Source organism: Kryptolebias marmoratus, linkage group LG23 (assembly GCF_001649575.2).
Source record: "Kryptolebias marmoratus isolate JLee-2015 linkage group LG23, ASM164957v2, whole genome shotgun sequence".
Lineage (NCBI taxonomy): Eukaryota > Metazoa > Chordata > Actinopteri > Cyprinodontiformes > Rivulidae > Kryptolebias > Kryptolebias marmoratus.
In genome coordinates this window covers 8,598,696-8,611,769 of record NC_051452.1, presented here as the reverse complement: position 1 = coordinate 8,611,769, position 13,074 = coordinate 8,598,696, and the positions used below count along the sequence as shown (strand labels likewise).

The 13,074-nt window shown below is 41.1% G+C and overlaps 1 protein-coding gene and 1 pseudogene across 1 annotated transcript; both read right to left on the bottom strand.

Annotated features, from left to right (window-relative positions):
• Nucleotides 1–646: 646 nt before the first annotated feature.
• On the bottom strand, nucleotides 647–5,340 carry LOC112450866 (annotated as a pseudogene).
• On the bottom strand, nucleotides 4,745–11,243 carry LOC108242216 (actin-related protein 3). The gene is made up of 12 exons (XM_017426939.3): nucleotides 11,016–11,243; nucleotides 10,621–10,676; nucleotides 10,055–10,179; nucleotides 9,862–9,972; nucleotides 9,305–9,400; nucleotides 8,917–9,024; nucleotides 8,699–8,842; nucleotides 8,294–8,467; nucleotides 8,105–8,197; nucleotides 6,612–6,737; nucleotides 6,446–6,529; nucleotides 4,745–6,356 (listed from the first exon to the last, which is right to left on the bottom strand). Exons 1-12 carry the CDS (start codon nucleotides 11,057–11,059, stop codon nucleotides 6,261–6,263), a joined length of 1,257 nt encoding a protein of 418 aa, XP_017282428.1. The 5' UTR covers nucleotides 11,060–11,243; the 3' UTR covers nucleotides 4,745–6,260.
• Nucleotides 11,244–13,074: the final 1,831 nt, after the last annotated feature.

The following is a 13,074-nucleotide window of genomic DNA, read 5'->3' as shown; positions in this document are numbered from 1 at the left end:
TGTTAATCACAACGGGACGTGTTTAACAGATTAGAACAATCGTTTGTAGTGCCTCAACGGAGGTTTCTGGTTGTTTCCGGGGGGTTTTGTCTCGTGGTCAAAGTGATCAGACGTCTCAGAACTGCCTGTTGTTGTCTTCGCTGGCTTTAAATCAAAGTTTAAGAGGCGTTTAACGGTTCTAAATGACATAAAACTGACTGGAGGTGAAGTCTGATTGCTCATTTCAATGCATATGATGCTGGGGGGCATCTTAAAAAACTAAGCTGTAAACAGTAAATAACAGCATTACTCGATGGATTCCTGCTCACTGAAAACTGTTTTAGGACCTTTAAAGGGCACTCATTTCAAACAGTGAGATCAAACATTTTAAAAAGTTACCCTGAACTACATTAAACAGCACAGTTTGAAAGAGTTTCCTCTGGTAGTTTTCCAGATATATTGACCTGGAATTCTGAAATGCAGGTACGCGTCCAATGTAAACAAAGCGCTCAGCTGAATCCGCTAAAAACCACGCGTCCTCCTGAGTCACATGGTTAACCTACATATGATAAATTTCATGTAACGGCAACATCTGGGTCATTTACTAAACATTACCTATGCTTTTTACTTTACCTCCATTTTGTCTTTAAAAAATAAAGACAAAAATCCATTTTTTTCACAGTTAATTAAAATGTTTGTATTCTTTTTGTAAAGGCAGCCATTTGGACAGCACCAAATCTAAAACCAATTTCCCCAGGACAATAAAATATATCACGCTGTCACAACGAGCGTAATCGTCGCCCACCAAAGGGATGAGGGCGATAAAGTGTTTGTTGTGTTAGCAGAAAATCTCATGGCTGGATTTTAAAGAAACCCTCAGATAATCCTTGGTTTGAACGTCTACAACCGACCGAGTTTTAGGAGTCAACTTGATTCAAGATGGCCGCCACAGCCAATCAACAATACTTAACACAAAACTATTACGTCTTCTGTCTTACTTCTGATAAATAAAGCCAATATCTGAGTGTTGTCCTCGTGGGACACGGTCCTCCAGATGTTGAACGGATCGCCTGCTGTCACTTCAGATGTTCAACGAAGACGAGGGAGCAGGACGAAGAAGAAGACCCTTGCTGGAGATAGGAAGAAGGCTGGAGAGGTGCACGCTAAGGTGGAGGGACGGGCAGATGGAAGGGATGGACTGGCAGGTGGACCCTGAGGTGGAGGGACGGGCAGGTGGACCCTGAGGTGAAGGGGCGGACAGGTGGACGCTGAGGTGAAGGGGCGGACAGGTGGACGCTGAGGTGAAGGGGCGGACAGGTGGACGCTGAGGTGGAGGAACGTGTAGGTGGATACTGAGGTGGAGGAATGGACAGGTGGACGCTAAGGAGAAGGGATGGACAGATGGACGCTGAGGTGGAGGAATGGACAGGTGGACGCTGAGGTGGAGGAATAGACACGTGGACACTAAGGAGAAGGGATGGAAAGGTGGACGCTGAGGTGGAGGGACGGGCAGGTGGACACTGAGGTGGAGGGACGGGCAGGTGGAAACTGAGGTGGACGGATGGACAGGTGGATGCTGAGGAGAAGGGATGAACAGGTGGACGCTCAGGTGGACAGGCAGCTGGATGCTGAGGTGGACAGACAGCCAGGGGGACGCTCTGTGACGGAGGACAAACTGCTCCAGGACGTCCAGCACCTGGACCCACGTCAGCTTCATCAGCAGGACGTCCAGCAGACACAGACCTGCCACATGAAAACCAACCAGCCGTCAAACTCCTCAAAGAAGAAGAAGAAGAAGGAACATCAGAACCTGGATCTGATTCCATTAAAAACAAACAAAAAAAAAACAAGAGAAATCAGATTCTGACTAAAGTCTTTTGTGGTTTCAGCTTAAAGAAGCGGGAGACGTGTTGTTCCGCTGCTCGTACACAACCCCCGCCATGTCGCGCTTTAATTCAACCCCATCTTGTTTCCTGTTTGTCTTGTTTTGTCACTCTGCCACTTTAAGTCTTTTGTCCTCGCGCCGCCGGGTTTGGGAACCTGCAGGTTGGTTTTGTTTTTCTGTGGCTCAGCGGGCAACGTTGTCTTTCTCGTCTCGACTTGAAAGAATAAAATTTGTACTATTATTAGTTTGAATGATGTTCAAACGGACTTTGTTTGTTTTAAGAGACAAAAGGGTCCGTTTGTGAACAGACAGCAAACACTGACATCGACTTTTTATTTATTTATGGATTATTTTGGCTGAGAATTTAACTGGAAACTCGAAGCATTTTTATCGGATATGTTGGAGGTTTTTAATTTTTAGAAAAGTCTGCCCCGAAAGTCAAACTTGGACAGGTGAAGGTGGACATTTATGTCCATGTCTATGTCTGTCTGTTAGCAAAATATCCAACTAAAACACGTTTTTAAGGTTCAGCCAAGAAACCACCAACTGATTGAGATCATTATTTTGTATTTAAACACACGGGTTAGAAACTTCTTTGTTAGTTTAGGATTTAAATGGAGAAAAATAACATCAGAACAAAGAAATTTTGAACTTCTACCATTAAAAATGTAAAATAGTCTAATTTTAAAGAGGTAAAATGTACATAAAATGTTGCCAAGACTTCAGAGTTACAGTTCAGTCTGAGCTTTTATTTTTATTTATTTTTCAGACTCTCTGAAAGTTTTTTGTTTTTTTTTGATGTGGCTAACCGTTTTCAGATGGATTTTATACCAGACTTAGCAGTAAAATTTCATAGAAAATTATGAAAAATAAAACTAACAGAACCCCGTTAAAAACCACTTTAAGAGGTTAGAAAAAAATCTGAGTGATTGGAAGCAAAATATTAAAGAATCAAAAACAATTTGAGGCTTTTACGATTAAAACAGAGATTTCAGAAACAGAAAAGCAATAAAACTCATTAAAAACAACATTTCAGACCTTGTTCTTAAGTCTTATGTTTTAAAAATACAACAATTTGGAAAAAGCTCCCAAAGTAATGAAGGAGTTTCTTGTTCTTTTTTCGGGATTTGAATTATTTGTCTCAGATCACCAAAATAAAGCTGATTCTTTCAGCTTCAGTGCTGTTTAACAGCCACAAGAGCTACCTGTTATTTTTATTTTATTTTTCAGTAAACTGAGCCAAACAAACCAGATCTCTGAGGAATTTCCATCACTACTCAGAAAAACAACCATCAAATATAAATTAAAAAAAATATATATAATAAAAACTTTTGTTTCCATCTATTTTCAACAATAGATAAGTCTGTTAATTTGAATTACAGGCTGTTTGTCTTAAAGTTGGTTCAAGGCTCTGGTGCTGGTGATCAAACCTTACCTCCAATAAAGGCTCCGCCCATTTTCTCGAGTTTCTGATTGGTCAGCGGAGCACAGATGACAGGAAGTCCACCAATGATGAGAGCCGTCACACCTGGGACCTGGCAGACACTCAAGAAGGTTCAGAAACCTGACAGGTGAGAGAAAGTCTAATCAAAGGTTTGATTTTCCCCCCTAATTTACACCTGACAACACCAGCCAATGACAGAGGGCTGTCCAAAAGGCTCCGCCCACACTGGCTCATTAACAGGAAACAGGAAGTGGAAAGTGGCCTGGCAGACCTTAGAATGTGGCTGATTTGCCGAGTGTGGAAAAAACAATCATGTCTTTAGGAAGCAGTGATTGTTTTATGTTAGTTTAACCAAATAATAGTAGTTCCAATCTCCTGAAAAGAGATTCTGTGGAAGGATGATGAGCAGTTAACATCTTACCTGTTGCTGATACAGCTTTGAACAACCTGAGTTTGGAAAAATAGAGTTTAATACTGACTAGTTAAGCTACTTCTATAGACACAAACTGTTATTTAAGCTACTTTTAGAGCCACATACTGCTATTTAAGCTACTTTTATAGCCACATACTGCTATTTAAGCTACTTTTACAGCCACATACTGCTATTTAAGCTACTTTTATAGCCACCTACTGCTATTTAAGCTACTTTTATAGCCACATACTGCTATTTAAGCTACTTTTATAACCACATACTGCTATTTAAGCTACTTTTACAGCCACATACTGTTATTAAAGCTACTTTTACAGCCACATACTGCTATTTAAGCTACTTTTACAGCCACATACTGCAATTTAAGCTACTTTTTTAGCCACATACTGCTATTTAAGCTACTTTTACAGCCACATATTGCTATTAAGGCTATTTATCATAGTTTTGGACAACATTTAGCCATTTTATTATGGAGGATTAAATCAATTCAGTCATCTGGATAAACATGTTTAAAATGTAAATGTTCCTTTTTTTGCCAAAAGGTTTATATAATAAAACATGGCTCTTTTAAAATTAAGGCTGATCTGACTTTTATTATCAAATGCTGCTAAAAGCCAGATGATAACATGACAGCCGGTATCAAAATATCTCAATAATCAACAAATTTTAATGAAACTTGCAGGAAGCAATCACTGGATTGTCTGTAACTGATCGAACTTGCAGTTAACCCATTTCAAGATGGCCATGTTCATGTCATGTCTGTGCTGAGATAAATAAATTAATGTTGGTTTTCTCCAATCTCAGACCTCTTTTCTGTGTTTTCTGTCCGGCTGGAACCAACATAGATCAAATCTAATGTTTATTATTATAATAATTAATGTTGCAGAAGTGGATAACAGTGTGTGTGCACTTCTACCCCCTGCATGAAGAAGCAGGGATACAGTTAGTCACAGGAAAAGCTGTTTAAAAATAGATATGGAAGTATTTAAAACGCAGCACAACAAACTGTAGAAACAGCTCTGTGGCATTTTATTGGAACGCCAGAGTGGAGATCCAGATTGGGAACAGCACAAGGATTACTGAGATCCAGGCAACAGTGACGGTCCGACGTTCATATATTAATACAACTTCTTAAATCTGGAGTTCCAAAAGAGTTCATTAAACAAAAAGAATAAAGTCAGTAAGAAAAAAGGTAAAGATTAGCCACAAAAGAGAAACATCACCTGAAAACATTTAGGATTATCTTTATCTAAACTCAAATCAAAGTTCGGATCTTTTCAGGCGAGGCTCTGGGGAAAGTTTGTGAATTTACCGATGTTCCCGGTTGATCCGATCGCTCTTAGAACGGCCTCAGTTCAGAGAAAAAGAAAAGGTAAATTCTCACTGGATCGATGGGTTTACGGTAAAATCGAGTGGGGCTGAGGCAAAGATGGATTACTTTCATCTTTAAACAACTTTTATCTTAAAAACAGTCACATTGTCGTCACGTTTTTATTTTTTTTAAAGGAGAGCAAAAAAATGCTAGCAGCTAACGAACATTTCAGACAGGAAGATTTGAACTTTTCTGCCGGAATAACCGTGAAAAGCTTAACTGACGGCCATGTTAGTGTTTATAAAACCTATTTGTATCAACAGCTATGATTTATTTTATTTCATTTTAAAATACGAGGTTGTTTTTCTTTTTGTTTCTTTTGGTCTCGCTAACCGTTAGCTTGTCAATCCGGTCAGAATTGAGTGGTTCGTGTAATCTTTATTCTTATTTATCTTTACACTTTTACTCCAACCAAAATGTTATTTACCCTTATTTAAAATAAAAACTGATAATAAAATTGCGTTTGCAACAAAGTTTTAAGATTAAAGTTGCTCTACGACCGAAGCAATCTATTTTAGTCCCGACTCTGCCGGATTTGACCGTTAGCTTGTCAATCCGGTCAAAATGAAATATTTTTTTACAAACCGAGGCGATTCAAAGAGCTACCTATAACAGGTAAGATACTGATTGTTCATCACCTTTCCCCAGAATCCCACTTTGAAAAATCTAAGCTTGTTTTTTTTTTTCTTAAGAAAAGATACAGAAAGAAAACAATAAATGGTCAGCATTTTTTGCACCGATCGGACAAAAAGAACGTTTTACTCAATAGTTTGTGAAAAAATCCCGCTTTCTGAAAAAAACTCCAAGTTTTTTTGTTTTAAAAGAGTAAATAAAAAGTAAAGAACCCGACCCATATACACAGAGAGGTGTATTTATACAAGACTCATGTTGATTCAACCCTGTCAGGATCTACGAGGCACGTCTGTCACCGATTATGAACCTACTCGCAGTAAACATTTCACCCAAGGATCTTTGGGTTGAGTCACCTCTTTCCGATCATTTTTTTAATTTCTTTTTTTTAATTCTTCTGTCGTTGCGGTAGTTTGTTTGGTCCACTGTAGCTTCTGTTGGAACATCCGTGCAAAGGCTCGTGGGACTTCAGCAGCATGTTGCGGCGCTTCCTCGTCTTCTGACCGCGTCACGCCGGCGTTTACGACATGACTCCGAAGACGGGGTTGTGGCGGCAGATGCTCGGCCCGATCTCCTCGTAATCTTTCTTGGTGTGGCACACTTGGTAAAACTCCGGCTGGAAAAAACAAAAATAACGAACGTCCAAAATGAACAACCGGCGTAAGAGATCTGTTTGAAAACGAGGAAGAGCGCGAGAATACTCACAGTGGAAGCGAGCATCGACCCTCCGAACCACACGGCGTACCTCTGCATGTGATGAGTGACGACCTGAACGTCGATGGGCTTCGGCTGCAAAAAACGAAGAGCTCCGGCTCAACAAAAAATGCCTTCTTCGCTGAACGTAAATGCGCTCCGACCGCACACCTCCTACCTTCAACTTGCCGCCGCTCAGCTCCTCGCTGATTTTCAGCCGAGCGTCCACGGTCCTCTTCAGGTCCCTCTGCAGGCGCCGGCCGAAGTCCCTGAACATGGTGGAACCACCGGAGAGCACGACGTTCTGCCAAAAACCAGGAAGTGTTTGGAAATAAAAATTAGCTTAAATCAGAACGACGCCACACAAAGAGTCTCTCCGCTTCTAAATCTGGAAAGTTTAATTTGTTTTCCACGACTTGAGTTTTAATGTTTATCCACATATTTATAAAAACACATCTGTGAGGATTCCTGCAAAACCCTGAGAGTTCGTCCAAAATGGGGTTTAGGGCTTATTTTTTTAAAATAAAGTCCAAAGGGATGGTTTTTCTTGGCTTTGCTGCTTTTTATTTAATGACCTTTTTGCACCAAGTTTGTTTCAAATAAAGCTAATGAGGTGCAAAGGTTCAGTTTCAACTTTATAAATTACCAAAATTTTGTATTTTTGCGTTTTTATGATGCAACATTAATGTGATTCCAGCCACAGACGCCTGCTGAGGTGGGGTTCCAAACTTAAGGTTTTGCTCCAATGCTGTTTTTTTTTTTAAACTTAAAAACATGACATCACTTTCAGCAATAAGACAAAAAGCTTCTTTGTTCTGAAATTATAAAATAAAAATAGCCCCCGCCCTCAGCGTTGAGTTGGATCAGACCGACTCAGCATAACAACAGTAGTTAGACTTAAACTTACTTTGATGAATAATAAACTGTGCTTCATCTTATTTTATTTTAATATATTTTTATTTTAAAGGCTGAACAGAGCTTAAGGTTTGAGTTCTAACGCGCCAGTTAAGAGCGAAAGACATTAACGAGATTATAAAACAGAGGAAAATACGCTGCCCTTAAATTAACATCTACCATGTGAGCATTTCAGGCTGAACAAGAATGGAGATAAAAAATGGACTACCGTATTTTCCAGACTATAAGGCGCACCTAAAAGCCTTCAATTTTTTTCAAAAAACAACAGTGCGCCTTATAATCCAGAGCAATTTATATATGTTAGAAAGCGTAATGTTTTAGTACGACTTTGGTAAACTACAAAGCCGCGCCGCTTGAAGCATTAAGGCTGTTATAGTCGTGCAGGGCTCCGTGCACGACGAGCAGTGAAGACGTTTATACTTGACGCTTACGTCGGTGCAGTATTCTCCTAAAAGACAAGGAGCTGTTTTGTTTCGCTCAGACCGTGACCCGATCTGTGCTCCCTTAGTTTAATAAAACGATCACAGAATAAAGGATTATATGATTATTCAGCCTTCGGGAGAACGATAAAGACTCAAGTGGCTGTACATTCACACTGTTGTAGACAAAATCTTTACCTGGCTAAGACTTTTAAGAAAATCTTTGGTCAAACTTGATGTTTTATGACTTATATTAATTACTGAGGGTTTGACACAAAGGTATAAATCACCTGTGAGCTCTCTGGAGGTGGATTAATGTTAATCTCTGCATCCGTACCTTATAAAGAGGACGCCTGACATCAATGGGGCAGTTCTGGATGACTTCGTCCACCACCTCCGAGATGGGCTGGGTGAAGTCGGGATTGGCGAACTGGAGGAGAAAAGTGAAAAGAAAAGGAAAAAGTTAAAGCCGCGAGACGTTTCGGCCGCTCCGCCTGCTGCAAACCGCACTCAGCAGCTCCCGTACCTCCGGGTGGAAGAAGATCTCGGGGCCGAGGAAGCGCTCGTAGCCGACGTCGATGGTGAACTCCTTCTTGGTGATGGCGTTCACGCCCGTGTACTGTTTGATCCACTTGGAGCCGTCGCTGTCGTACTTACTGAACTCCTTAACGAGATCGGGGCAGACGTAGCTGAACCGCTCCTATGAGTAAAAACCAACCAAAAATAAGGTTTGAAGGAGCTTATTTAAGTGAGTTGCTGTTGCTATGCTGCCCTCTTGTGGCCAGATACATGAATTTATGACAGAGTGATTTATTTGCTCAAGTTGTGACTTCCTGTCACTGCTTCTGTTTGCAGATTTCAATACAGAGGCTCTAAAATCAAGAATGAAATGTGTCTAAACTAAGCTCTGCTGAGCCCGAAACATACGAACCTTCACAGCTTTGGCCGTTTCCAGCGACTGCTCCGGAGGAATCCCCACCTCGCGCTCCCTCAGCAGCTGCTGGGTGAAGTAGGTGATGTCTCGCCCGGCGATGGGGATGTGTTTGATGCAGCTGCCGATGACATAGCCTTCCGCCTGGATGAGACGTGAGAGGGCGCTTAGAGGCCTAGGGGGAGGGCGTAACCAGGGCGTTGTGACGCCACACCTACCACCGGGATGACGTGCGTGACTCCGTCTCCGCTGTCGATCACGGTGCCCGTCAGCGTCCGCTCCCCGACCTGCCTGGATGTCCAGGAGGCAGCCAGCGCCAGGACAGCCTGACAAAAACAAGGAGGAGGTTTAACGCTGTGAGGTAAGACTTGAAAAATCAGGGAGAGGTGGCACAGGAAGCTGGGAAACTTAAAGAAGAGGAACTGAAAATAACCAGTTCCTGGAAATGAAAGAAACTGCGTTACGTTCAGTCTAATTTTATCCCACTGACACAGATATAAATCTGTTTCAAGCAGCTGTGGATTTCAAAATAAAAGCCTGCAAATCCCACCCGTCTGGCTTAAAAATGTTTAAAAAAAAAAAAAAAAAAGGTGCTCAGAAACCCACCTGAACAGCGATGTAGAGTCCCGGGACGTTGAAGGACTCGAACATGATTTCTGCCGTGTACTCCCTGTTTTCAGGCGTGTTGAGGGGCGGCTCCGTCTGAGGACAGAAGGACACAAAGACAGAAGAACAGAGCCTGAGTCAGCCATGAGCGTCTTTACAGAGAAGATTATTGTAGACAGAAATCAGCCAATGTGAGTTTTCTTATGGCCGATACCAGAGCAGCCAATGGCTTATAAACACTGATTTTTTTTTAACAATGTCTATATAAAAATTTGCTTCTGCTTTGCGAGTGTTTTTTTACAAGAAAACATGTTTATGGATCAAAAGTGTGTAAATTGTTCTGAAACAATAGTTTTTACGGTTTCAACATGAATTTTCATGATTTCAGTGTTTTACAGTGCCTCTATTTATCATTTTGAGTGATTTTAGGAATTAAATCAATGTTGGTGACCGTGACAGAGACAGTAAATCAGATGCTTTGTGTCTGCAATGCAGCGAAACTGTATTCAAACTTTCCCCCGGGCTGCAGCCTCCTGTGTGTGGGACTCAGGCCTCACCAACAGGAAGTAGTGGTCTTCAGGCTCTGCCCGCAGATACTTGAAGATGACCTGCTCCATGAACCTCTCCATCAGGTCCCAGTCCTCCACGATCCCGTGACGGATCGGCCACTGCAAACCGGGACAGAAAACAACGTCAGTGCTCCCGCCCACCCAAGCAGGAAACTCCCCCTGCCGTGCCACGCCCGTTTACCTTCGTAGCATACGAAGGCTTCTCGATGGCTTCGTCGCCGATGAAGAAGTCCAGATCGTCGACGCCTCTCATCATCCGGCGCTGCGCCTGATCGCCCACCTTGGCGGACTCCTTGATTGCAATACCTGGAGAGTTTGGGCGATGCAGACGGGAGATAAACAACCAAAACTGACAGATTTAGATACAAAACTTTGTTGACGTGCCTTAAAAATGATCCTGAATTAACCACAATCTTTAACTAATCTGAATTAATAATCAAACTGTTACATCTTGAGTAAGTTTAATTGATTCAGGGAAAGGAATGTGAACAAAAATCGCAACAAGATTATAGATTTTTAAAGCAAAAAATGAATAATTTGTGGTTTAGCATCATGGTTAATTAAAAAACACTTAAGTAAATTATAAAAAGTGACCCAAAAAGGGAGTTATAGTGTTTTATTTGGATCCTACTTGTTCAGCGTCTCATAATAAAACAAAACTAACATTAGCAGAGCCCTTCAAAACTCTGTCTATGAACCTAAATGTGAGTTTTTTGCAGTATAACTTGCATTTTTCTGCCCACTTACATGAAGGAATGATGAACTGCGGCTCTGTGTTTCCAGCATAGCCGAGCTTTGTGTATCTGAAGTGGAGCAAAATGACAGAAAAGTTAAGAAAATTCAGTTTTTTTTGTGAAGAAATACAAGCGGGGAGACGATGATGATGATGACATCGGGATAGGAGGACTAATCCAGGAAGTAAGGTTAGCTTTAGCAGCTAGCTAACTGCTAACACTACAAATAAACAACAAAAATAAGAAAAACAAATAAGTCCGGTACTTCTGCGTGTTAGTTTGTAGCTTTGAGCCTTGCACTGTCAGGGAAAGGCAGGAAAAAGGGCTAAAAGGGCGAAGCTGGGTGTTGTTTTCAGCAGCTGTCGGGGCGTTAGCCGCTTAGCTCCCCGTCTTATTTTGGTAACTCACCCAGTTCCACAGTCCACAACACAAGCAGGGAGCCGACCAGCCATGCCTGCCCTCCGACGGTCCGAACACAAACAAAAATAAATTTATATATTTAACAGGTTTTCCGCAACGGACCGGAAAATAAAAAAATAATAAAACAGATTTTTGAACCGCGGCGGCTTGTTGAATGAACAGCAGCCACCGCTGATTCAGACACTTCCGGGTTTTGGTGCGGCGGAGTTTCTTCTGATGCGGAGTCAGCAGCTTTGGAGGAGCAACACCGCCCCCGCATGGACGGCAGCTGGTACTGCAACCAAATAACAAAAACAAAACCATTTTTTTTCTTTCAGCTGTTCCCCTTTTCAGGAGCCACCACAGGGAGTCATCCTTCTCCGTCTAACTCTGTCCTCTGTGTCCTCTGTCCTCACCCCAACTGTCTCCATGTCCTCTCTAACTGCATCCATATGTCTCCCATATATATATCTCTAACAACTTCTACCCAAAAATAATATTTTTAAGTAATATGACAAAGAAAGAAAATCCACCATTTATTTAGGCAAAACGATACATTTATGCCTACATATACACGTTTTATATATTTTCTCTGCATTTTAATCACTTCATCACCTCCTGACTGACCTTAGTGCAACTTAAACAGCAGCTAACCACAAAATTTGTACAATTTGATTCACATTTTCTGTAAAAAATAAATAAATAAATAAAAAAAGATAAGATATATGTTGCTTTATGTCCACATAGTTGTAGCATTTTTCCTCCCTCAAGGTTGTGTCTCGTGAAAACAGTCTGGTCTAATAATTAAATTTGAGGAAACAGATGTCTCCTGCACACACACACACACACCAGGAACAGCACCTTCGTAGCCAGGGGGGCCTCAGACAAACTAAAAAGGTCCACCTCTATCATTTCTTCTTATGTACAACACTTAAAATTACCCAAAATGAGCTCTCCTTTTATGCTTGTTCAGCAAAATTATAATAATTTTCTAATTTTCCTCATTTTGGATTTAATATTAATCCTAGGAAGTGCCACGATGGACTTTATTTTCATGAAATGGACTGATAAAAACGAGCAGCATCTGAGCAGAACCCTGTGTTTGTGGACAGGTGTGACGTCAGGTTGTGTTCAGGTGAGGCTCTCTGCCCCCCCCCTCCCGTCAGACTTTACAGGTTAGTTTCCAGGTTAGTGGTCAACCAAACACTCTGAAATGTTCCCTCAAAGTGTAACTAACCTGTGCAGATGCTAGAGAAAGAGTAGGAATGCGATTTCTCACACTTTTGTTTTTAAAATTACTGTTTGCTGTCGTTGAAGTTTTATTATGAGGTAAAACAGAGAAGCTGAACAGGACACAATCAGCCTAAAGGTGGCAGCATTGGAGCAGAAAAGGGGAAACAGAACCCCCTCAATCATTTGTCCTGTAACTAAATGTTAAAAGATGGAAAACAGACCACTGCAGGGTGCAGCTATGAAGCACGACGACAGGAAAGAGAATCAGAACGTCAGCAGCATTCACGCCTTCGGCTCGCCCACAAAGAACTGAAACACGTTTTAATTTCATTCTGGGGAGCTGAATTATCAGACCGGTTATGTTACTATTTCTTTCTGCTTTTCTTGCTTATTTGATCCTGTGTCAGTGTGTTTTTATTTCTTTATTTCACTATATTTGCCTGTTTCTTGAAACACTTTGGATGCTTTACAGTGTGTAATAGTGCTGTACAAAGAAAGATTAATTGTGTGAATGCTTTATAGCATTCACACCATTGTTTTCCTGTTTCTCTTTATTATCTATTATCTATTATTGTGTGAATGCTTTATAGCATTCACACCATTGTTTTCCTGTTTCTCTTTATTATCTATTATCTATTATCTATTATTCTTTAACTATTCCGTACGTTTTTCGGCACCTATCTCATTCCACAATTTTTCAGCTATTTCAACCGTTCATATATCAAAACGTTCAGCTCATTCGTGCCATGTGGGCTATGACTTTTGGTATTGGTGCAATTTCGGCTGTTTCAGATATTTAGCTTTTTCTGCCATTTTTTTCTCATTGAAAATGAAT

What these genes read in the sequence shown, in the direction of transcription:
- LOC108242216 (XM_017426939.3), bottom strand. Translation starts at nt 11,059, where the DNA reads ATGGCTGGTCGGCTCCCTGCTTGTGTTGTGGACTGTGGAACTGG. An exon ending in GACTCTACATCGCTGTTCAG is followed by an intron (nt 9,025 to 9,304) that starts GTGGGTTTCTGA and finishes TGTTTTTGTCAG; the next exon opens with GCTGTCCTGGCGCTGGCTGC. An exon ending in TGAGCGGCGGCAAGTTGAAG is followed by an intron (nt 6,530 to 6,611) that starts GTAGGAGGTGTG and finishes CGTTTTTTGCAG; the next exon opens with CCGAAGCCCATCGACGTTCA.